The sequence below is a fragment of the Mobula hypostoma genome, chromosome 15, assembly GCF_963921235.1.
Source record: "Mobula hypostoma chromosome 15, sMobHyp1.1, whole genome shotgun sequence".
Classification (NCBI taxonomy): Eukaryota; Metazoa; Chordata; class Chondrichthyes; order Myliobatiformes; family Myliobatidae; genus Mobula; species Mobula hypostoma.
In genome coordinates this window covers 61018916-61044185 of record NC_086111.1, presented here as the reverse complement: position 1 = coordinate 61044185, position 25270 = coordinate 61018916, and the positions used below count along the sequence as shown (strand labels likewise).

General features: G+C 39.0%; 1 protein-coding gene across 1 annotated transcript in view; it reads left to right on the top strand.

Moving 5' to 3' along the window:
- The window catches only part of atg7 (ATG7 autophagy related 7 homolog (S. cerevisiae)), a 185727-nt gene that overhangs the window by 92508 nt on the left and 67949 nt on the right, over nucleotides 1–25270 (top strand). Inside the window, exon 17 of the mRNA XM_063068172.1 lies at nucleotides 3089–3211. Within this exon, the coding sequence (XP_062924242.1) occupies nucleotides 3089–3211 (123 nt within the window). The remainder of the gene's footprint in view (nucleotides 1–3088; nucleotides 3212–25270) is intronic.

The following is a 25270-nucleotide window of genomic DNA, read 5'->3' as shown; positions in this document are numbered from 1 at the left end:
TTGTATACTGCACACATACTTTGATGATAAATGAACCTTTGAACCTTTAATATCTAATAAGGAAAATTGCCCATGAAAATTAGCTTGTGGAGGTGGGGGTTGAAAATGGTCACAATTGTGAATCTCAACAGTGGGGGTCTGCATATCAACTATAACAATTAGGATGAAATGCTATCTAGGTGCTGGTGTCCCTGGAACAAGAACCAGATGTGAGTCACTGCCTTTAGGACATTGAGTGGATGAACAGTGTAAAGGAACTTATCCTTCCATTAACAAATCAATGCAGGTTTTCTGTTACATGATCACCATTGCTTACCTGGTTTATTGATAGACCATGACTTGGCTGAGTATATTTAACGTTAATAGTTCAGCTTCATTTTGAGTGAGGGAGGTTATTAATTCTCATTTTTCATGTTGGCCATAGTGGTTCTGTGTAGCAATCGAATCAGTTTTTCGTTCTTTTTGGTTCAGATCAATTTCTGGAAGCACAGAATTTGAAAGTGGCACTGAATGGGACACTGTACAGCAGTGGAGGCACTTGCTAGTTTTTTGTTATTGTTTTATTGGCACTTATTTCACATTGTAGTTCAGTGGTTCAATTTAATATCAGAGAGTCTATACAGTATACCACCTGAAATTTTAACTCTTCACAGACATCCACGAAACAGGAAAGAAAACCAAAGAATGAATGAGAGAAACATCAAAACCTCAAAGTTGAGTGAGTTTCAGGCGAGTGTGTGTGTGTGTGTGTGTGTGTGTGTGAGATTGGTGGCCACAAGACTGTTTGTGTGTGCCACACAGGGTAGAAGGTCTGTATGAAAGAGGTTAGCTGCCAGGCTTTCTCCACAAAAAGCAGGTTTAAAAATCAAGACCTAAAATCTGACACAGAGGTCATTGTCTAATGGAAAACAGATCTCTGCCCTCCTGTACACTCCTACCCAGAGCAGGCACCTCAGGCCAGTGCTCTCCCCTGCAAATCCGTAAGCAGAATAAGTGAATGAACAACATCTTCCTTTCTCAAGCCATCAGTCTGAGCTGAGAGGCTCTAATTGTCTGAATCCAAGGAGGAGATGATGTCATTTGCCCACACAACACAAGAACACAAACTCTCATCCAAGCTCAACCACAGCAAGTGATTATCAGGCAGACAAAAGAAAAGACATTCTTAAGCATGTGACATCCCATCAACACGTAGAAATTTCCCACTCAAAATGCAGAAGGCGCATTCTGGATGGTGTTGAGAACTTTGAGTTTAAGCAAAGCATGACCGTCTCCAAAACCACTGCCCTCCCCCACCAGTGACAGTGACTCTAAGTCCCATATTGGCCATGCAGAGCAAGAGTGGAATTGTTGTCAATACTGAGGGACAAAGAAAAGTAAGCCTGATATGAAACCTACATGAGACAGAGTGTGGAGCGGGCTGCCAGTAAAAGGAGTTGATGCGAGTTTGATCTCAACGTTTAAGAGAGATTTGGAAGTATGTATGCCCCTCTCATCCTATTTTTGTGCTATAGTGGTCTACTACTCTATGACTATTGCTTGAGCTAAGTCAATGGATATTAATCCCGTATTACAAAGTAGCACTCTGATATGCAGTGATAAAATACTGTGTTTCTCTTAAAAAAAATTATGCCTTTTTCCACTGTGTAGCCATGTTGCATTTTATCCATTTTGGTCAATGGATCAGGAAACATATTTCTTTTAGAGAAACAGCCCACCTTCCTGAAGTATTCTTTAGAAATCTGATTTTTTTTTTTAGCGTGTCATGCCAGACAGTCAGCCATTCTTGTCTGGCATGTGGTGTCAGGATTGGTCTCCTTTCGGATTAACCAGGTTACGATATAAACGTTCCTGACTCAACCTTTTTTTTTACGAGGCCAAGTGGCTAACTCAACGCTCAACCCGGCACGGATGGAAAGCGTGCTCGGGGAGGGTGGCCCAACTTGGATTCGAACTTAGGAGCCTTCGCTCCGGAGTCCGGCACTGATGCCATTGCGCTACCAGCTGGTCTAAATCTGATGACCATCAGTCAATATTGTTAGCAGTCTCGAGTATTACCAGCGAGAGCTAAACATGTTCAGTTTGTGGATCAAAAAAGTGTCAGGAAGTTGGAATATGCAGAGAGCAGGGTCACTGTTTCCAATTCTCCGGGTACTTAGGAAAGGAAGCAGATCAGTGCAAGGGCTTTGTTGGGTACTGAGTCAAGACATAGCAAGGTGCACCCAAGATTCTGACAACAATGTATAGAATCTATTGCATTCTGGCAGACGTTAAGTAGCCAACCAACACCTAGGGAAAAGAGTAATCAGTAGACTTTACGAGCTAAAACCCTTCCTCAGGACTCCTTACTCCTGATGAAGGGTCTTGGCCCAAAATATCGACTGTTCACTCTTTTCCATAGATGCTGCCTGGCCTGCTGAGTTCCTCCAGCATTTTGTGTGTGTGTTTGTGTGTGTGTGTGTGTGTGTGTGTGTGTGTGTGTGTGTGTGTTGCTTTGGATTTCCAGCATCTGCAAATTTTCTCTTGTTTGTGATTAAGTGGCCAATGTTGGTTTTCTTGGATGAGCAGAATTCTGTGGATAAACTTCATTTGTGAGTGTGGAGTAAGCCCAGCCCTAACCTGTTCAGGTTTCTGACCATACCTGTTAAAAGTTCAGAGAGATTAAATTAAAGTAAATAATTAAAATGCAGAAACAGGCTACGATTTATGCCTCCATTTTATATTTCTCACTATATATTTTGTGTACGAAACATCAGAGAATTTATCTCAAAATAGATGTCTATCACAGAATGTTTCATGTAACAACACTACATATTTAATGTCCAGAAGTATGATTATTCAGTAACCAGGTTGTATGTGTTTGAGAGTTCATTCTGCTTGAAGCTTCAGACTTTGTTATTTGTTACCAGGCAAAGAAAAACCCAAAAGTAAGAGGTTCCAGTTGTTAGTTTTAGGTGCATTTTGGAGCAAGTTATAGTTTCTTATGACATCACTTGCGAGGTTACCATGCAAATGTTTTAATACTTATATTCTGTTTTTGTGCGCTTGCTATTTATTCAAACCATTATGTCCTTTTGCCTGTTTACAGGTCCTGGACCATTTTGAAAAAGAAGGCTTTCAGTTCCTAGCTAATGTTTTCAACTCTTCTCATTCTTTTCTGGAAGATCTCACTGGACTGACTCTTTTACATCAGGAAACCCAGGCTGCTGAGGTAATTGTTTTGGCTATCATGTTCATGATGTACTCTTTCAAACTATAACGAAGCAGAATTTTTCTTACTCAGCTTGTAAATTCCAGAATTTAGAACTAAAAGTAACATGTTTCAGTTTGAATATTCCTGTAAGTAGCTGCCTTTCTTTTTGTTTTTAGGTGTTCTCCAAATTTTGTATTCTGAAATGCAAATCTATTAACACATAACCTTTATTTTGGCTTTTGCAAAGGTGAAAGTTGAAGAACGGGACCTTTGTGTTCTTTGACCTTCATTGTATTTTGTGGAACTTGTGACGACATTGTGTAAAGGCTGAGCCCATGAGATTAAGTTATATTAACTGGCACAGTGAAACACTGGTACTGCATCTGATGTTGCAATATTGGTTAGCATTGGGATTTGGTTCAACTTGAGGAAGTGTGTTGATTAAACTGTGTTGGCTCCTGTGAATCATCTTCCTCTTGAGAAAAGATAAAGTACTTATTAGTGTGTTGCATTGTCTGAAAGGGGTTGTATTTTGGACAGCAGTCATACAGCTATTAGAGCCATTGCCTCACACTACTACCGATCCACCTTCAATGCTGACCTCATGAGCTATCACTATGGGGCTTGCACATTCTCCCTGTGGCCACATAGATTTCATCCGGATATCCTGCTTCCTTCCCAAAGGCATGCAGGCTGATAGGTTAATTGGCCACTGTAAATTTGCTTCTAGTGCGGGGTTTTCCGACCCACTGTATTCCATGGACCAATCCCATTAAGCAAGGGGTCCGTGGACCTCAGGTTGAGAAACCCTGCTCTAGTGTGTGGGTGGGCTAGAGAATAAAGGGGGAGTTGATAAAAATATGAGAAAAATTGAAAAAAATGACATAAATGTAGGATTTCTATAATCAGAATCAGATTTAGTATCACTGGCATGTTACATGAAATTTGTTAACTTAGTAGCAGCAGTTCAATGCAATACATAATCTAGGAGAGAAAACAAAAATAATAATAATAAATAAACAAGTAAATCAATTACATATATTGAATAAATTATATTTTTAAAAAATGAAGTAGTGTTCAAAGATTCAATGTCCATTTAGGAATCGGACGGCAGAGGGGAAGAAGCTGTTCCTGAATCGCTGAGTGTGTGCCTTCAGGCTTCTGAACCTCCCACCTAATGGTAACAGTGAGAAAAGGGCATGCCCTGGGTGCTGGAGGTCCTTAATAATGGACGCGCCTTTCTGAGACACCTCTCCCTAAAGATGTCCTGGGAACTTTGTAGGCTAGTGCCCAAGATGGAGCTGACTAGATTTACAACCTTCTGTAGCTTCTTTCAGTCCTGTGCAGTAGCCCCTCCATACCAGACAGTGATGCAGCCTGTCAGAATGCTGTCCACGGTACAGCTATACAGGTTTCCCCTGCCATCCGAAGGTAGAGCGTTCCCATGAAACGGTTTGTAAGCCGAAATATCGTAAAGCGAAGAAGCAGTTACCATTTATTTATATGGGAAAATTTTGTGAGCATTCGCAGACCCAAAAATAACCTACCAAATCATGCCAAATAACACATAAAAGCTAAAATAACAGTAACATATAGTAAAAGCAGGAATGATATGATAAATACACAGCCTATATAAAGTAGAAATACTTTTCCACAATCATTACTGAATTGTTCTCTGGAGCGAAAATCTCACACAAGTGCCGTCGTTAGAAAATCTCGCAGAAGCGCTGTTGGCAAAAACACACGCAAGCGCTGTCCAGTAACCTTTAAACTATGAAGCTGCCAAATCATACCAAATAACACGTAAAAATACACAGCCTATATAAAGTAGAAATAATGTTGTACAGTGTAGTATCACTTACCGGAATCAGGACAGCGCGGAGCACACTGATGATGGTGTGTTAGGCTGAGTCGTCGGAGTTTGGGCGGTGCAGTGGCCCCCCACCCTCCAGGCCGCTGAGTGATACATTGCCACGAAGTATGCAGGGGTCCAGCGGTAGCCGGGAGGCACACAGCACATCTTTAAGAAAAAAGCCAAAACAAACATGCTAATTAATTAGGTGCTGCCGACACGTAATTGTCAGCCCAGATCAGTGCTGATTTACGATTGCGTCGTCTCTGATCTGGGCCGACAATTACGTGTCGGCAGCACCTAATTAATTAGCATGTTTATTTCGGCTTTTTTCTTAAAGATGTGCTGTGTGCCTCCTGGCTACCTTTGCATTCTCCGCGAATCAGTATCTGTCCGTGGCCTGGGGGTTGGGGTGGTGGGACACTGGGGTGTCATCTCGTCGCCTGTTACCATTAGAGCAGGCAGCTCATCTTCTTCTATCTCTGCCCGCCTCGATGTCGAAGGTCGAGGTTCGTCGTCTGTTGTGGCTGATGTGGAAAGCTTGCTTGACTGCTGAGCCTCAAGCATTTTTCTATCACACAGTTCTTTAATAAGGACTCAAACCATCCTGCAAATATCCCCTAAACTGACATACCCTTTCAAAATTAAAGTCGTACTTTATCATTACTCATTCAGTTTCGATTGTTATCCTTTTTTCTTCCAATTGCATCAGCTCTTCATCTGTCAGTTCTTGGTGATGGGATGCCAAAACCTCTTCAACATCATCTTCGTCAACTTCCACAAGCCAAACTCACGTTGTCCTTACTTTGTTCACCACGATTAAAATGCTTAATTATGTCTAGTTTTACCGTAAGTGTAACACCCTTACGAGCTCTTTCAGGCTTTTCCGATACCATAGAACTCATCTTGCAAACGGCTGCTCACAGGCTCGTGTTTAAGCAATGCCGGCGAGAATTTGGGGGAGAGCGGCTGCTCGGGGAGCGCTGCCTTTTATCACACGCTGATTTTTTCGCGCTCTGATTTTTTATTGTGTGCTGAATTTTTTTTTCGTAACAGTGAAAACACCTTCTGAAAGCGAAAACAGGGTACTAATGTAGGTCTTTCATAACAGTGAGGTCTCGTAAAGCGAACGTTCGAAAAGCGGGGGACACCTGTATATATATATATATATATACATATATATATATATATATAAATAGATGGTTGATCATCAGCCTGGACTTAGTGGACAGAAGCACCCACTTCCAATGCTGTATCTCTTCATGACTCAAAGTATATTGAATGCATCCCAGAGTGACTATGCTACAGTGGGCCTCAATGATTTGTATTGGTAGACATTCATTTGTGTCTCTTTGTTTATGGGAATTCAAGTATGTATCATGCTGCTGCTGCAACAAGCCCACAGTATGATAATAAACTTGAACTTGTGTATCAGTCTGTGGAGTCGTTGGGGGAGATACAGTAGCAGAATGAGGTATAAGAAAATGAAGAAGTGCAGATGCAGGGCAGAGGCCACAGGGTCGTATTAAACTTGCAGATGTTCACAGGAGGGGATGGAGAATAGCTACGAGAGAGTCTTGATGTGAGTCTTGAGCTGGAGAGAAATTGAGATATTGAGAAAGTGCAAATGATTCAGTGGCAGACTGTGGACTACAGGCTGGGTGTAGTTTGATTTAGCTTGTCTCTAATGTTAGGCCTTGGGTTTGTGAATAAACAAAATTCATCTTCTGGAAAAGATTTTGTTGCTTGCAAGTTAGAACTGTACAATAATCTGTGCTGACTTACTACTGCCTAAAGCACATCTGGTTTTAATTGCATCTTTGAGGAATAGCTTACTTTGGAGGCTGCTTTGCAGCTTCCTCTGGTTTCTGAGACCGGTACAATTTGATCTCTGTCATTCATCATAGCGGGCAATGCAAGACTTTTGGGAACCAGCTCCCTTCCTTATACCATGTCATAGTAACAGCTCTGCAAGCCATAGGTTAGTAAAATATCTGTTGAAATGTCAGTAAAGCTGCTGCTGGTCTAGCAATTTCTATACCTGTATGTTCACACATGTTTGAGTTCAAGGACTGAACCTTCTTTCCCTTGTAAAACAACATAACAAATGTATGAGTTAGAAGCATGAGTTGGCCACTCGGCCCTTCATTCTTCTCGGAGTAGTCTTTCAACCCATTACTTTCCAAGAATGTACCATAAAAACATTTAAAGACTTTGCTTTGAGAAAGAAGGCTTCAACAACTCACACCCCTCATGGAGAGAAGATTTTGCCTCGTATCCCTCAAATGGTGACTGTGTTTTCAAACAGTTCTAGGTCCTCCCACTATAGGATTTAATTTCCACATTATTTGTACACTTTACAGTGGTGGATAAAGAACAGATGCTCATAGTTTTAACTTCACTTTGCTTTGTCAGCACAACCTAAGGATGTGCTGGGGGCAGGCCACAAGTTTTGCCACACACATCAGTGCCAGTTGCCCACAGTGGTCATCAGGACAACACAAACAACAACTACAGTAACAAAACAACAATAGCAAATCAAGCCCTTTTTGTCCATCCACCCATCCATATCTATTTCTCTCTCTGTCTCACTGTCTCTCTGTCTCTCTGTCTCTCTCTCTCTCTCTCTCTCTCTCTCTCTCTCTCTGTCTCCCTCTCTTCTCCTTTCTCTTCCCCCATCCCCAGGCCTCAACTCCTGGAGTTTCAGTCGACCATCAGGCTCCTATCTTTGTTGTTGACCCGAGGACTCGCTAATGATGAGACCCTAAACTCTAGGTCTTGAATTCTGCACCCGCTGATGATGGGACCCCAAACTCTGGGATTGACAATTTGCATACCTAGGGGGCCACTGACCCCTGTGTGCTCCTTCCCGCTGAGTGTGTGCCTTCGGGCTTCGGTACCTCCTTCCTGATGGTAACAATGAGAAGAGGGCATGCCCTGGGTGCTGGAGGTCCTTAATAATGGCCATTTGGTATAATTTCTGATGATTTAGAGTTATAGAGTCACAGAAGCAGTCTGTTTAGTCCATTACATCCTCAATAGTCATTCAAGATTCATCTACACTATTCCCCTTTTTCCTCTAGCATCCCCATGCACTCCCGCCATCCTTGATTCATCAAGATCAATTTCAAGTAGCCAGTTAACCTACATTAACCTATATCTCTTAATCCTGTAAGTCCTTTGTGAAGAATGATGGCCTCCACAATCTTCTATGTTTGAGAAATCCACGTTCGCCACTTTGGTTCTAAGTGGCATATTAGCCATTGACGTAAGCATTTGTTGTGTATTTAATATTTCAGTAATATTGTAATTTTATTGTTTGAGTCAACATTCGTTTCCTGTTCAAATAATTCATTACAGTTATATGTAAAAATATGAGAGCTGCATATATCATGACACAGCTGTCATATATCCATGCCTCACTTAAAGTAAAAATGAAATTAGGCTCTCATTTCGCCCCCCCCCCCCCCCGTTTGTCTTTCAATTAGTTTTATGTTTTGGAGTTACAAACCATGACAGAATTTGACTGTTTATTTTCCCACAGATGTGGCCTGACTTACTATTTCCATGATTTTCTGTTTTTTGTGTAGATGATCAGCATCTCAGTTCTTTATTAGATTTTTAGACCTTAAAACCTGCTCTTTAACCAGCTTTTGGTCACCTGCCCTGATAACATTTCTTTGAAAGTCTGTGGGATGTGATGGTATTACATTTTGTAAAGTTGCTGAACATCTACGACTGAAACATTTGTTATTTGACTTGAATCCTATAACTCCACTCACCTGAAGTAGATTAGCATTTACACTTTATAGTAATTAGCTTTATAACAAATAACAGACCCACACTCAACATTTCAGTAACAGCTTCTTTCCCTCCAACATCAGATTTCTGAATGGGGCAATGAAGCCATGAAGATTTCCTCAATATTTTTCCCTTTCTTTTTGAACTACTTGTTTAATTTATTTTTATATTTACTTATTACAATTTATAGTTTTTATTGCTGTGTAATGCAATGTGCCACAAGTCATCAAATTTCATGACATATGCTGGTGATATCAAATCTGATTCTGATTCTGACATCTGCATGACAGTTGTTCGAGTAATGGATATTCCCCCTTTTTTATATTGGAAGTTCAAAGTAAATTTATTGTCAAAGTACGTATATGTCACCACATACTACCCTGAGATCCATTTACTTGCAGGCATTCACAGTAGAAGTGCAATAGAATCAGTGAAGAAACTAAATACAAAGGCTGATATATAATCAGTGTGAAAAAACAGACAAACTATAAATAAATAGGTCAATTAATCAATCAATCAATAAATAAATACTGAGAACATGATCTGGATGATGGGGTGGTAAATTGGATTAGTAAGTATGCAGATGATACTAAGATAGGGTGAAGTTGTGGATAATGAACTAGGTTTTCAAAGCTTGCAGAGAGATTTAGGCCAGTTAGAAGAGTGGGCTGAAAGATGGCAGATGGAGTTTAATGCTGATAAATGTGAGCTGCTACATTTTGGTAGGACAAATCAAAATAGGACATACATGGTAAATGGTAGGGCATTGAAGAATGCAGTGGAACAGAGGGATCTAGGAATAATGGTGCATAGTTCCCTGAAGATGGAATCTCATGTGGATAGGGTGGTGAAGAAAGCTTTTGGTATGCTGGCCTTTATAAATCAGAGCATTGAGTATAGGAGTTGGGATGTAATATTAAAATTGTACAAGGCACTGGTAAGGCCAAATTTGGAGTATTGTGTACAGTTCTGGTCACCGAATTATAAAAAAGATGTCAACAAAATAGGGAGAGTACAGAGAAGATTTACCAGAATGTTACCTAGGTTTCAGCACCTAAGTTACAGAGAAAGGTTGAACAATTTGGGTCTTTATTCTTTGGAGCGTAGAAGGTTGAGGGGGGACTGGGTAGAGGTATTTAAAATTATGAGGGGGATAGATAGAGTTGACGTGGATAGGCTTTTTCCATCGAGAGCAGGGGAAATTCAAGCAAGAGGACATGAGTTGAGAGTTAAGGGGCAAAAGTTTAGGGGTAACATGAGGGGGAACTTCTTTACTCAGAGAGTGGTAGCTGTGTGGAATGAGCTTCCAGCAGAAGTGGTTGAGGCAGGTTCGATATTGTCATTTAAAGTTTAATTGGATTGCTATATGGGCAGGAAGGGAATGGAGGGTTATGGCCTGAGTGCAGGTCAGTGGGACTAGGTGAGAGTGAGCGTTCGGCACAGACTAGAAGGGCCGAGATAGCCTGTTTCTGTGCTGTAATCGTTATATAGTTATATGTTATATGAGTTGTGGAATCCTTGAAGTGAATCCATAGGGTGTGGAATCAGATCAGTGTTGCAGTGAGTGAAGTTAATCCACATTGGCTCAGGAGCCACCAAAGGGTAAATAACTTGAAGGATACTAACAACTCCTGAACCTGCTGGTGTGGGACTTAAGGTTTCTTTACTTTCTTCCCGATGGCAATAGCAAGAAGAGAGATTCCAGGATTGTGGGCTTTGCAGCTGATTCAGCATTTAACTGCCAATCCCTATAGACCTTGACAAGATGGTGGTGAGCTGCCTGATTGAATTGCTGCGGTCATTGGGGTGTGGGTTTACCCACAATGCTGTTAGGGAGAAAGTTCCAGGATTTTGAGCCCGCGATGGTGAAGTTATGGCAATATATTTGCAAGTCTGGATGGTGTGTGGCTTGCAGGGCAGCTTACAGCTGATGTGTTGCCATGCCCCACTCTCTCTTCTGGATTTTGAATCAATTGTTATTCACTTATTGATATCATTTACTGCTTAAGCTTTGCTCCTGAACAGTCTTCTGTGGTTTTAAATAAAGAATGATATTGCACAACATTCATGTCTGGACATAATTCAAAGGGAATTGAATTTAATAAGGGAGACATGAGACCTGTGCTTGATTAGCAATGAACAGTTGTAGTGTAAATGGGCCCCTGTAGATTTTCTGTTGTCTAGAAACAAGTTGTTCATTACAGTCAAATTATAACCAGATGTAAGTTTCCAGAAATTTAGCAGTTTGCCTTTTTGTACTAAGGTGCCATTTGTATGTTTAAGGTAATTGCACTATAGTCTAACAACTGAACATGTGATTCATGGAAAGTATTAGAGTGACCTTTATACATAATGGATGTAATTTCCCTACCAACGGATAAATAGAAGTTTGAAAATTTTGAGCTCCTGACGAAAGTCTGAAATCTATTAGTTTAATTTAAATCTGTTTTTTTTTGTTTCAATAGTTTCAGTTTTCAAAATGTTTACTAAAAAAGACCGAAATCTAGTGCTAAATTTAAAGCAACATTTCAAAGTATACATTCAGTGGACAGTTTATTAGATACTCCCATATCACTGCTCATTAATGCAAATATCTAACTGGCCAATCATGTAGCTGCAGCTCAATGCATAAAAGCATGCAGACATGGTCAAGAGGTTCAATTGTTGTTCAGACCAAACATGGGAATGGGGAAGAAATGTGATCTAAGTGACTGACTGTGGAATGATTATTGCTGCCAAATGGGGTGGTTTGAGTATCTCAAAAGCTGCTGTTCTCCTAAGGTCTTCATGCACAACAATCTCTAGAATTTTCAGAGGATGGTGCAAAAGAACAACAAAAAAAAAATCCAGTGAGAGCTGCAATTCTGTAGGTGAAAACACTTTGCTAATGAGAGAGGTCAGAGGAGAATGGCCAGACTGGTTCAAGCTGACAGGAAGGTGACAGTAACTCAAATAACCACGTGTTACAACAGTGGAGTGCAGAAGAGCATCTCTGAATGCACAACACGTTAAACCTTAAAGTGGATGAGCCACAGCGGCAGACCACACTAAGTTCCACTCCTGTGGCCACCGAGTGAGTGTATAAAAAAATCCAGCATCAATTTAATGTATCTATCAGTAGAACATACATTTCGTTTGGACGAATGTTTTTATTGCATATTAATGTTAGGCAGTGTGTGGCATTTCGAATGAGGTCTTCGTGAGTTGTAGATTATTTGTTAGATTGATGCTGTTCAGTTGGTAATCTATTCAAACTCCTTTGTAAGAAGTTGTCATGGTGGGTATTGTGCATCGCTGGACTGACTATTCCAGAATAGTTTCATTGAGGCATTTGTCACCAGGACAACATTTTCCCTGTTTCAAGATTTCTTTTATAACTGAGCCAAAGTACTGTTTTCTGATTGGGAGGAAAAAAAACACTGTTCAGCCAACATTCATTAAATTCTGAATAGTCTTTAAGGACTATTTAACAAAAAGTTTTCAATTTTGCCAGAGCCTTTACATGCAACATTATATCACTTCGGTAGATGGTAGATTTATAAGTATTTGCTGTCAGATCTAAATTCCCCAAAATAATTGCTGACTGCATAGATTATGCAGTCCAACCTGATGGCATGAGTATCAATTTCTCCTTCCGATAATCTTTTATTCCCTCCCCCTCCCCTCTTCCTCTGCTCCCCACTCTGGCCGTTTACCTTTACTCACCTGGCTATCACTTCCCTATAGATCCCTTCTTTCTTCCTGTTCTCTAACGGTCCCGGTCCCCTCTCCTTTCCTGTCAAGATTCCTTCTTCTCCAGACCATTAAAATAAATGGTATTATAATTGATGTGTGGAACAGCTTTTTAACTGGAGATTGAAGGAAGATTATTCCCGATGAAGTGTCTCGGCCCAAAACATTGACTGTTTATTCCCCTGACTTGCTGAGTTCCTCCATCATTTTGTGGTGTGTTGCTGAAGATTTCCAGCATCCGCAGAATCTGTTGTGTTTATGCTTGCTTGGTTTTTACGCTTTTGAATGTGACATTGAATTGATCCTACATAAAGAACTGGAAGGCTTATTGACATGCATGGTGCATGCCCTAAATAAAAGAACATGCAGACATTTTGTTGCTCATTTTTGAAGTTGCACATCTGTTCTTGTATTTCCATTCATAATTTTTTTAACATTCTTCTATTGCAGAAACTGATCATAAATTGATTGTGCTCAGTCACATTTCCTATCATGTTGTGCAATCATAGAGCCACAGAGCAATTTCCATTATAAATGCTGGTATGAACATTATAATGAATTGCACGTGTGAGGATAAGAGTTCTAATAATATAATTTGGATGTAACATTAATCATAAACTCGCAGTACTATTTGGCTCTACTGGAGCCATAATTTCTTCAAATTCTACACATTCCTCTCAATTTTTCGAAACATTAACCTGCAGTTCTCCATATCTGTTGTATGGTAATGCATCCTGGTGTTTAAGAGTAATATCCTCTTCCAACCTAAACCAGATATTCATGTCTTTTACACTTGTTACACCAAACAGGTTCTTAGCAAGGCAGTCCAGATAGGACCCATTCAGTTTTTTTTCAGAAGTTGAAATATGATTGTGTATTTGAATAAAACAGTTATTTTTTCCATAACAATTCACATAAAGAATATACCACTTGACCCCACGTAGGTGCCGAGTCTTGGTTTATTTAAACGAGTTGGGTTTGCACAAAAGGATTTGTAAACCTCCCGGCTGTGAACCATTTTGCAGCTTCCTCAATTTGCTGTCTGCTTTTTTAATTTAATTTATTTATTGTGATACTGTGCAGAGTAAGACCTTTCAGCCCTTCGAGCTGTGTTGCCCAGCAACCCTAGCCTAATCACGGGACAATTTACAATGACCAACTACCAGTATGTCATTGGTCTGTGGGAGAAAACTGGAACACCCAGAGGAAGCACACACGGGAGAACGTACAGCTCCTTATAGGCAGAAACAGGAATTGAACCCAGGTCACTGATACTGTAAAGCGTTGTGCTAACCACTACACTCTCGTGCCACCCAACAGCACCCTGCTTTTTTATATATATATATATATATATAAAACCTCCCTCTCAGTCCCCGTGCTATATGTCCTGCCTAAAGAACTGAAGGCCATAAATGAATATCCAAGACCACTGTTCAACACTCTGATTCTAACATGTTCTTCAGTTACTGAAACTACAACTTGTGTTCTGTTCAATCTTCAGTCCATTAGCTTCTCGACCACATATTATTTTTGACCTTTCTTTGTAGAAGCATGTTTTCTTTTCCATGCCTTTTGAGAGCAAGATGATCAAGATATCGTTTAACATGATGAGAAGTCTAAATGTTCACTTTTTGTTAGCTCAGCTATGTCCCTACTCTATATTTACAATTTTTAGCTCATATTTACTGTGTGTTTTTTTAAACTTGTGAATCCAGCACAAAACCATCCTGTTTCTTTGTTTGGACAAATGCGCTTCATGCTGTAATACAGTGTGGATGACTTCATTTCTTAGAATAGTACTGAATCGATGATGCCTGTGTCTATCAGGTCGTCTATTTATAAAGGATATTCTGGGTAAAATTTGACCAAGTATAGGTGCTTAACTGTAGATCAAATTGTATTTATGAAGACAATAATTTCTGACTGGTGATGATCTAATAAACTTACATTTAAGTGTTGTTATTGTATATTTGGTTATTTTATTACTAGTGGGCTTTAATTACTATTTCGTTTAGGAGTGCAATTACTTCACGCTTTCACATTTAGCAGCTGGACAGAGAGACTACCGTGGCCATTTAAAATTAGAAAGGAAATGCTTTGTAATCACCATGTCTGCTGGCTGTGATATGGTAGTAGGGTATGCTCACATTTCTCTCAAATATATCACTCTGAATAATGTATCTGGTATGTAAGGGAATACACAGTGTGCTTGTCATTCCTTCATGTATATACTGTTACAGCCAGCAGTCAGTGCTAGCTTGATTGACCTCCTCATTGCTGTAGACTTGCACAATTCATTCATGAATTAATGAAATATTTGTACTGGCATTTTAGTTTTCAGCTTGCGGAATTTACTTTTTTTTCCCCAGATGTCAGCTGCTTTGAGGCTTGCATAGTTAAGATCAATAGTTTAAATATGTTTTTTTTAACGTGATCTATTGCATAATCATCTTTTAAGATGGATTAGAATTTGGCATTGCCCCTGTTGTTGCGTGAGTAAAGTCACCGAGAGAAGTAGCTGGTATAATTGAAGTGGTCTCTTTATTCAACAAAATGAGACACAGCAGGCATCATATTGAGACTCTTTTGGAGGAAGAGGCCTGCTCGACGCAACGCTACATGACATTTTATATGCTAAGGATCAAAGAACATTTGTATACTTACAAGCATCTAGAATGCTTTCCTTTGAAATACATATAGCTTTTAAACCTCTTCTTCACACCCACACGACAGACACACAAATTAATTTTAAATCAGCATTATCTGGCCTTCCAATTAACTGTGGTTCACAACTTTTTAGGAACCCATTGTCCAGAGCTGCATTTTAAATTTAACCTACAGTCCATATTCAGATCTGAAGATTAGTGGCTGAAGTTAGTATGTCGTAACCACAAAAAAGTGGCAGTTTTGGAGTAAAACAAATGCAAGCATTTTCATAGCAAAATGGGTTCAAGGGTCATAATTTTTCAGTGAAATGTGAGCTTGAATGGGCTGGAACACACCAACTACTGTTGACCTTGTTAATGAAGTGATCCATTCTTGGATCCATAACTGGAAGAGCATAAGAGATGTTTCTGTGGAGAAGGGAATAGGGCAATGCATGTTGTGTATGCTCAATTTTGTGTATGTTTAGGATTTTTCTTTTTTTAAAAAAAGCAGGAACTGTGATATATCCCGGGTCTCAGTAGTTCACAGAACTTTAATGCAAACAGTGTTCGAGGGAAAATAAAGCAATAAACACTAGGCCGAACAGGGCCATTAACTAAAACTCTCAAATGGGAAATGAAGCCTACACTGCGGCTGAAGAGAACATCTAATTGTTAAACAAATCCCGTGAGTCTTCAGAGTCAGTTGACTCGACAGTCCAATTTTTTTTTGTTTTCAAATATTTTTATTGTGAAGCAACATCAGCTAAGTGTATTTGTGTATAGAGATATGGGGTTTTTTGGTTGGTTATTTCGAGCTTTCAAGGGTGATGGGGGTTGTGGGGGGAGGGAGGGACAGGGGTAAGGGAGTGCTGTTTGGGATCCATTCATTTCTAATGACCGATAGATTTACAAGGTCCAGAACAGATCAAAAACATTATCATACAGATGTTAAATACTGAGATGGTAGGAGGTCAGGGGACAAGAAATCGCATTATTTTTTGTTCCTGGAATGTAAATAGGATTAATGAGCCAGTGAAAAGGGGTAAAGTGCTGTCTCACCTAAAATCGCTACAGGCCGATGTGATCTTCTTGCAGGAAACACATTTGAAGAATGAAGCTCACTGTAAAATTAGGGGCAAGTGGATTGGCCAAAATATATTCCTCAAAGTTTCCAATGAAATCTAGGGCTGTGGCAATAATAATTCACAGAAACGTTCCATTTTGTCACCTAACAAGGACAGTCCAATTTCTCAGGCAAGGCCGATGCAAACAAAAGCGAAGCATTGCTCTGCTCTGTCCAAGTCTCGACAAGCGCTGCGATGACAAGTTTGGAGTTAAATACTATCACGATTAAATAATAATTAGCCGACTCATGCAAATTCACAAGCGCAATTGCCGTATCTACTGCGCTGCTGAATCCATGGTTATGACAGTATAATGATATGGGTCCTGATGAAAGGTCTCGTCGTGAAACATCGACTGTTTGTTCATTTCCTTAGCTGCTGCCTGACCTGCTAAATTCCTCCAGAATCTTGTGTGTGTTGCTCTGGATTTCCAGCATCTTCAGAATCTCATGTGCTTTGATGGTATGGGTCCCTGCTTAGAATGATATCTCTTTATTATGTCCTCAGAGAATTGATGTTTCTTTTGGACACGTTAGCTATACTGAAGTGTCTGAATTGGCAAGCTAGCTGCTGATTTTCTCTTGTGTTCCTGACACATACAGTGACTGAGATCAGGACAGAACTTGGGAACTTTTTATGGTATGTGTGGCTCATTTATTTCTTGGCTTAATGTGTTAGGAATCTTGAGAATATGTTCTATATCATGGTTGCATTTCAGTAGTCTTGCCTTCCACAATTCCATGGGAGCAAACTAACTTTTCTCATATATCTCCCCCCACCCTGCCAAATAAGTGGTGAAAAACCATTTGGGAGGTGGGATATATGAGAAAAAAAACATTCCAAGATGTTCTTTGCCTTTCTAAGAAGATATTTGGCATTAACCTTTTTTCCAGCTGCAGAGAATACAAGCAAGACATTGTATCCAGCCTGTTTATGATTTTTTTTAATGTATTATTGTGATCAGCGTGGAAAAAATAAAAATTATTAGACCAGAAATCTTACTACAATTAGTAAGGAAGATGAATTACTAGTAAGCTTAGATGCCATTTATGGACTGGACTCTGTAGTTCACGTTATGATGTGTTTCTGCTTTCTGGTAGCTCCTTTTTTTGTTGCTATTTTGGGGAATCGGGCAGGCGTGCAGATAACGTGCCTGGACTCTATCAATTTTGTGGTTTATATTCTATGTTTTATACTCATTTTTTGTTGTCATTTGCACAATTTGTTTTTTTCTGTGCATGGCAGGGGTTTGATGTTTTTCTTGAATGGGTTCTGTGGTATTCTTTGTTTAATGGCTGTCAGTGCAAAGATGAATCTCAGGTTGTATACGACATAATAAATGTACTTTGCATCTTTGAAATAGGTGATATACTGTAGATATTTTAATCTAACTATAGGTTTTGCCAGATTTACTAAAAATTATTGACAGTTTAGTTCTTTTACAGCAGGAATGCTACAATATATTTGGGAGAACAATATTTAAAAGAAAAGTTCATTTCATTATTTAACAAAGGGATCTAAATGCGATCCCATAAGCAAATTTGAAGTAAATTATAGCTTTATAGAGTCAAACAAATGTAAAATGTGTTTACAAGCCTATTACAAGTCTTATTGATGTCTGGAGTTCTAATGGGCAGTCCTGCTTTTTCAAAGAAGTCTAGACTTGTTTTCCTGTCTTCTGAATTTCATGTTTTGACTCCTAGGGCTAATAATCAGGAGCATTTCTAATTTCATTCTAGACTTGAGAGGTAATTTTAGATGCAGAGCGGAGTTATAAAAGATTAAAGCATCTGGCCACCTGTGAACATACTGGTGGCCAAAGGGAGTCAGCCACACAGTATCTGAATATCACAAAAGAGCATCTTCAGAAACTGCAACTGTATCACAGCTGCTGTCTCCACATAATAATTCACATAATAATCTAACAGATGGTGTTGCTGAATATTTTTCTATGGGAGACCTCTGACTGCATAATTTTAGTATTTCTCTATTAGCTATTCTGTCCCACTTGGTGATTATGGAGAGTTCATTGGTCTAGTGAACAAGTAGCCAGCTGCAGCCAAGCCCACGCATATAATTCAATGTGCATAATTTTATGAAGTTAAAAGGGTACTTTGAAAATAACAAAGGGCTTTCAGTAGGATTGTGCATTGTTCTATGAAGTACAGAGAGAAACGGTAAATAATGGAAAAGTAATCCCTTGGACATTTGCTAGTAAACAATACCAACTGCAGTAAAAATAACGTATTCAAATGTAACAAGGACCTTGCACTGTAACATTTGCCAGACTACAGCACAGACTTTTCATAGTGCTTGATGTAAAGTATATTGAGGCTAAGCTTTCAGAGGCCATTCGAAGAACAATCACAGTCAAGAATTCCCTCTTAAATTAATCTCAAGAAAGAGCCGCACGTTCAGTTCTCAATCAATTGCAGACATTAAATAAAGTAATTCTGACAATGATCTTGATAAAAATAGGACATGCGTGGGCAGGGTGAAAGTTTATAGGCATGCAGAGTTGAGGTTAAGATCAGAGTAGAAATTACTTTATTGATCGACAGAGAAGGCTTGAAAGACAGGGTGGCCAATAGGCTCCCGAAGGAGACACTTGGTTTTCAGCTGTGTTATGGGAGAGATTATCAAGTGGACAGAGGAAAAGATTCAAGGATATCTTCAAAGTCTCCTTGAAGAATTGCAGCATTCCTTCCTATGGATTTCTGCGAATCTCTGACCCATAATCAGTCTAAGTGAAACCGAGGTGTTTAAAATGATGGTATTGAGAACATCAGAACCATGCGTCAGGAATACCTAGAGACTCACATGGTAGTGGAAGGAGCAGACAACCTCTGCTGTCTACACAACTATCATACAACACTTGCCCGATCTTGGAGAGGTTTAGGGTCCTTATATGGTGAATGACTTTTATGTGTTAAATATTACTTTTTTTCCCTCAGGCATAACTAGATTATCGTGTATGAGTATAGTTTCAGTAAATCCACATCATTATCTTGATGGTCTGCATCATGAGTTTTCTCAACTTCTTCCCTCAGGGAAAGCAATCTTGTTTATGAATCATTCTTAATAACATAAGGACTAGAATTAGCCTGACACTTCTGAGTTTTCTCTGTCGCTGTGCTCTTTCTGAAACAGAATGACTAATGTAAGTGTAGTTGTTTGAATTGTTAATCATTGAGTAGAATTAATTTGATTAACTTATTCGAGGTAAAAGTAAAGCCAAGACCACCATCATCTCATGCAGCCATAGAATTTCATAAACCACCCTGTTATTTTGGAAAGGGATGGATGTCCAATGGGTAATTTTTTCTCTGGGCTTTATACGTAACAAAATTACTAACCATTGTTTAAAGATGATCTCATGTTTTGTTTCATGTAACGTGTACACAAAATAATCTCTCCCAGCTAGAGGGTATTTCTATTTTAATTTTGGTAAAATGCCAGTCTTAGCTCATCTCAGCAGAGGTACTGGTACACATGTAGGAGGAGAATTACTACTTCATACTCGAGTAAAGCCTCCCCCCCCTCCCCACCAGCCACTGCATACATCTACATGAAACGCTGTCATTGGAAAGCTGCATTCTTCATCAGGGATCCTCACCACCCAGGCCATGCTCTTTTCTCACTGCTGCCATCAGGTAGAAGGTTCAAGAGCCTCAGGATTCGCACCACCAGGTTCAAGAACAGTTACTACCCCTCAGCCATCAGGTTCTTGAACAAAAGAGGATAACTAACTCACTTGTCCATTCATTGAGATGTTCCTACATCCAATGATTTCACCTTAAGGACTTTTTATCTTGTTATTTCACATTCTTCTTCTTTATTGCTCTTTATTTATACTTGCACTTGCATAATTTGTTGTCCTCTACACTCCACTTGATCTTTCATTAATCCTGGTATAGTTACTGTTGTATAGATTTAGTGAGTATGCCCACAGGAAAATGAATCTCAGGGTTGTATGTTGTGATGCTTATGTACCCTGATAATAAAACTTTACTTTGAACTTTGAACTTTTGAACTTCATTCTTACACCGTGGTTTGTATTGTAGGAGTTCTGTTCCCGATGTCTCCAAGATCCTTGCATCCTAACTGCTTTGGTGGCATCCTTATGCTATCAGCTGATTACAGGTCTAGCACGTGGACTGTTTTTATGTGTTTACTCATTGATGAGTTATCATGAAAGATAAAGTCAGGTGATTCGGATGCTCTCTATTAAAAACAAGCTATGCAAAGATTCTAAAAGCACAATTTTAAGATGATGCTCGCATTTTTTTGTTGTCAACCATAGAATTAAGTGTTTGCTTACCTCAATAATTTCAGGAAAATAGTTTAAATGCTCAAATAATGGTATTCTGTTACTGGAGTTGAAGTTGATTTGTATCCATTGGACTGCATGGGATTGCAGTTCTTATCACAACGTTGACAAGCAGATTTAGGATAAAATCTACAAGTAACATTCTACAATTTTAAGTTTTCACTTCCTGGCTTTGTATAAGAAAGATGTATGTTTCTCCGAGTCAGAAGACCAGCTCCTCAAAATTATATTTGCCTCAGTTTTCTGGAAGTTCACATTTCTTCTATCATTACTGTGATACTTCATGTTGATAGTCAACTGGTACTTAACCATGGCTAATTTGGTAGCATTCTTACCTCTTGAGGAATACTCCATGTAATCTTACTATAAATGTTCCATCTTATGTTACATTTGAATAAGAGTCCATGGTGTTCGGTATAAGTATACAACTTGTTAAACAAGTTGACAGTTATACAGGGGCTCTCAAGGTTACAGCTGAACTGACTTCCAAAAATTCTACACTGTTAATTATTCTTAGACATTTTAAAGCATTTTCCATGATAGTAATAATAAATATTTTGTCACATACGTTAATAACTGAGTACAGTATATTCCATTAGTTTAATTATAGGTAGTATTAAGGTGCATGTTTGATGAAATGCAAGAATTATAGCGCGGGTATACAGAGTGATAGCATATGGATACTGCAGACAACAGATCTTCTGACTTACAGAGAAATTGGGTTACAACTTCACGTATTGGGCTGTGCATACATGGAATGATCTGTCAGATAAAATAGCTGAGGCAGGTACCCTGATAGACATTACCTTCCTGTCTCATGTTTTGCTAAGCATGCTTTCTAAACACAGCAGCTCTATGAAAAGTAAGATGTACCTCACTGCATCTGGTTTGTTATGACTGAAGAGGGCAGTATAAGACAATGAGTTATTTAATTTGGCTTGTTTCAAACAGACGAGCTGACTCTAAATTGCTTAGATCAAGGAAGCTTGCAGACCAGATGTAAGCAAACATTTAGCATATCAGGTGACTGATCTATTAATGGTGGGAGTTTTATGTACTCAAGGAAGTTAGTTTTTGTAACATTTCCTGGAATCTGTGTCTCCAAGATGCTTTTAGACTGTTTGTGTAAAAAAAACAAAGTAAAAAGGTATAAAAAGAAATTTTGTATGCATATGAAGTCACCCATGTGGAAGAGAAAAGGTATAAATGTGGAGAGCAGTACAGGCTTATTAAGGATGGGGTAAGAAACAACAAGAAGCTAGGGAAGAACCCTGGAGCAATGAGAAACCGTTCCCCTGGCTTCAATTTCTGCAACAGACAATTTGTTCATCTGTATCATTGGTATGTCTTTTTAGTTTGTAGGAATTGTAGCAGTGGTTTGGAAATCATTTGTGTTTTAGAAATGTTTAATGTAGAATTCCTCTATGAGTTTACAATGCATTTTAAAATGTTGTTTGGATTTAAACATGTATCACTGAAAATAAATGAACTGGGAGTACCTTCTTGGTAGGGAGAGGGGACCCACCACTGTAATAGTGGGTATTGGCAGCTAAACTCACTGTGGAGAATAAACAGAGAAGTAAACTAGTCTTTGAAGATTGGGTAGTTACAGTATAATCTCCCTTTAGTGAGAGTACTCATGGCTATTTATATTTGATAGGTCTTAAGGTATTGAATTTAGAACTTCACAGTCAGAAAACTCAACACTATCATCATACAATAAAAACATTTAAGAGACATTTGCATAAGTTCACTAAGGGAATAATTTAGAGGGGTATTGGCCAACGATGGGCTCATGAACTTGGCTTGGTTCGGCACCTTGGCATGGAGGAGTTGTGTCAAAGGGTTGTTTTCCATGCTGTATACTCTGTGACTCAGGAATGGAGCCCAGGAACTGCTGTATTTCATGTATTGTATGTGCATCATAACCCCAGCAAGCTCTGGTGTGAAGCTTGAAGAATAAACTCTTTGTTGAGCCAGAGATCAGAGGCTAGACGTCTAGTTAACAAACAATGTCTTGGAAAAGAAATATGAAGTACATGTTTGCAATGTTAAAGTCAAAGAAAGAAAATCTGTTTTGCATGAATGCAAAAAGGTCAGATGATTTTAAAAAAAAGCTTGAGATAACATTGTGTGAAAATAGCTACAGAATCTGCAGAATTTTACTCTATGCTGGATAAGATCATGCTACAGAGATGTTAAGAAATTTTTTTAAAAAGCACTGAAGAGAAATCTTCTTTTTATTTCAGGGTAAAATGCAAGATTAGATATTTTCAACAGTTGAGAAGTAAAATGCTTATGATATATTTCAGATATTTGATGTGTATTGATTCATTTACCCAATCCAGAGTACAGTTGAAGTCAGAAGTTTACATACACCTTAGCCAAATATATTTAAACTCAGTTTTTCACAATTCCTGACATTGAATCCTAGAAAACATTCCCTGTCTTAGGTCATTTAGGATCACTATTTTAAGAATGTGAAATGTCAGAATAATAGTAGAGAGAATGATTTATTTCAGCTTTTATTTCTTTCATCCACATTCCCAGTGGGTTAGAAGTTTACATACACTTTGTTAGTATTTGGTAGCATTGCCTTTAAATTGTTTAACTTGGGTCAAACATCTTGGGTAGCCTTCCACAAGCTTCTCACAATAAGTTGCTGGAATTTTGTTCCATTCATCCAGACAGAACTGGTGTAACTGAGTCAGGTTTGTAGGCCTCCTTTCTCGCATGCGCTTTTACAGTTCTGCCCACAAATTTTCTATCGGATTGAGGTCAGGGTTTTGTGATAGCCACTCCAATACCTTGACTTTGTTGTCCTTAAGCAATTTTGCCACAATTTTGGAGGTATGCTTGGAGTCATTGTCCATTTGGAAGACCCATTTGCAACTGAACTTTAATTTCCTAGCTGATATCTTGAGATGTTGCTTCAATATATCCACATAATTTTCCTTCCTCATGATGCCATCTATTTTGTGAAGTGCACCAGTCCCTCCTGCAGCAAAGCACCCCCACAACATGATGCTGCCACCCCATGCTTCACGGTTGGGATGGTGTTCTTCGGCTTGCAAGCCTCACCCTTCTTCCTCCAAACATAACGATGGTCGTTATGGCCAAACAATTCAATTTTTGTTTCATCAGACCAGAGGATATTTCTCCAAAAAGTAAGATCTTTGTCCCCATATGCACTTGCAGAATGTAATCTGGCTTCTTTATGGTAGTTTTGAAGCAGTGGCTTCTTCCTTGCTGAGCAGCCTTTCAGGTTATGTCGATATAGGACTCAGTTTACTGTAGATATAGATACTTGTCTACCTGTTTCCTCCAGCATCTTCACAAGGTCCTTTGCTGTTGTTCTGGGATTGATTTGCACTTTTTGCGCGAAATACATTAATCTCTACGAGACAGAATGTGTCTCCTTCCTGAGCGGTTTGACGGCTGCGTGGTCCCATGGTGTTTATACTTGCGTACTGTTGTTTGTACAGATGAACGTGGTACCTTCAGGCATTTGGAAATTGCTCCCAAGGATGACCCAGACTTGTGGAAGTCCACAATTTTTTTCTGAGGTCTTAGCTGATTTCTTTTGATTTTGTTTGTAAACTTCTGACCCACTGGAATTGTGATATAGTCAATTAAAAGTGAAATAATCTGTCTGTAAACAATTGTTGGAAAAATTACTCGTGTCCTGCACAAAGTAGATGTCCTCAACATTTTGCCAAAACTATAGTTTGCTAATATGAAATCTGTGGTGTGGTTAAATGATGAGTTTTAATGACTTCAACCTAGGTGTATGTAGACTTCTGACTTCAACTGTATGTATTCCAAACTTTGAGGTAAGAAACATTTAGCTGATTTCATTCTGTGTTTCAGAAATAAAATCAGTAACTCCAAAGTTAAAGGAATGGATGAAAAATTAGTACAGCAGTCCCATCGAGAGCATAGGCGTACAGAAAGGTTTGATTGAAAATAGGAGACAAGCTGCTGATTTACTTGATGCACCGGAGGCCGCAAGTAGACAGATAAAAATATCTGAATGTACAACCAACCAATTTCCAGATCAGTCCTGGGAAAAGGGACAGGGCCCTTGCAGTGAGGTAACAGAAACTAAAAAAATTAAAAACAGGTTTTAAAAGAAAAGACCAGGTAGCAGATGTGGATGACTGCATTAATTCTCAACAGCAAAACAATTCCCCAAGATATGGATCAAACTGCAGATGATGTGGTAAGCTCAATCATTGGTTAAAGAATGTGCAAATCAAAAAAGGAAACTGTGAAGAGAAAATGATACAGTAAGAATCAAAAGGCCAATGTATAAGAATCAGAACCAGAACATTGGTATCATGAAGATGACAGAGTTCAGTGACACATTAGATGTTATAAGCGTAGAATGACTAGATCTGGCAGTTTTCAGAGAAATTATATCCAGGTTACCTTACCTTTCAGAAAAAGGATAAGAAACAAACTTACAACCATAAACCTAAAGATAAGACTGGAGCACAAAGTAGCAGATGCCAGTCATGTATAACTGACAACTTTTGAAAGACCTTATGGAAGATAGGTATCCAAAAACACTATTTTTTATCAAATACT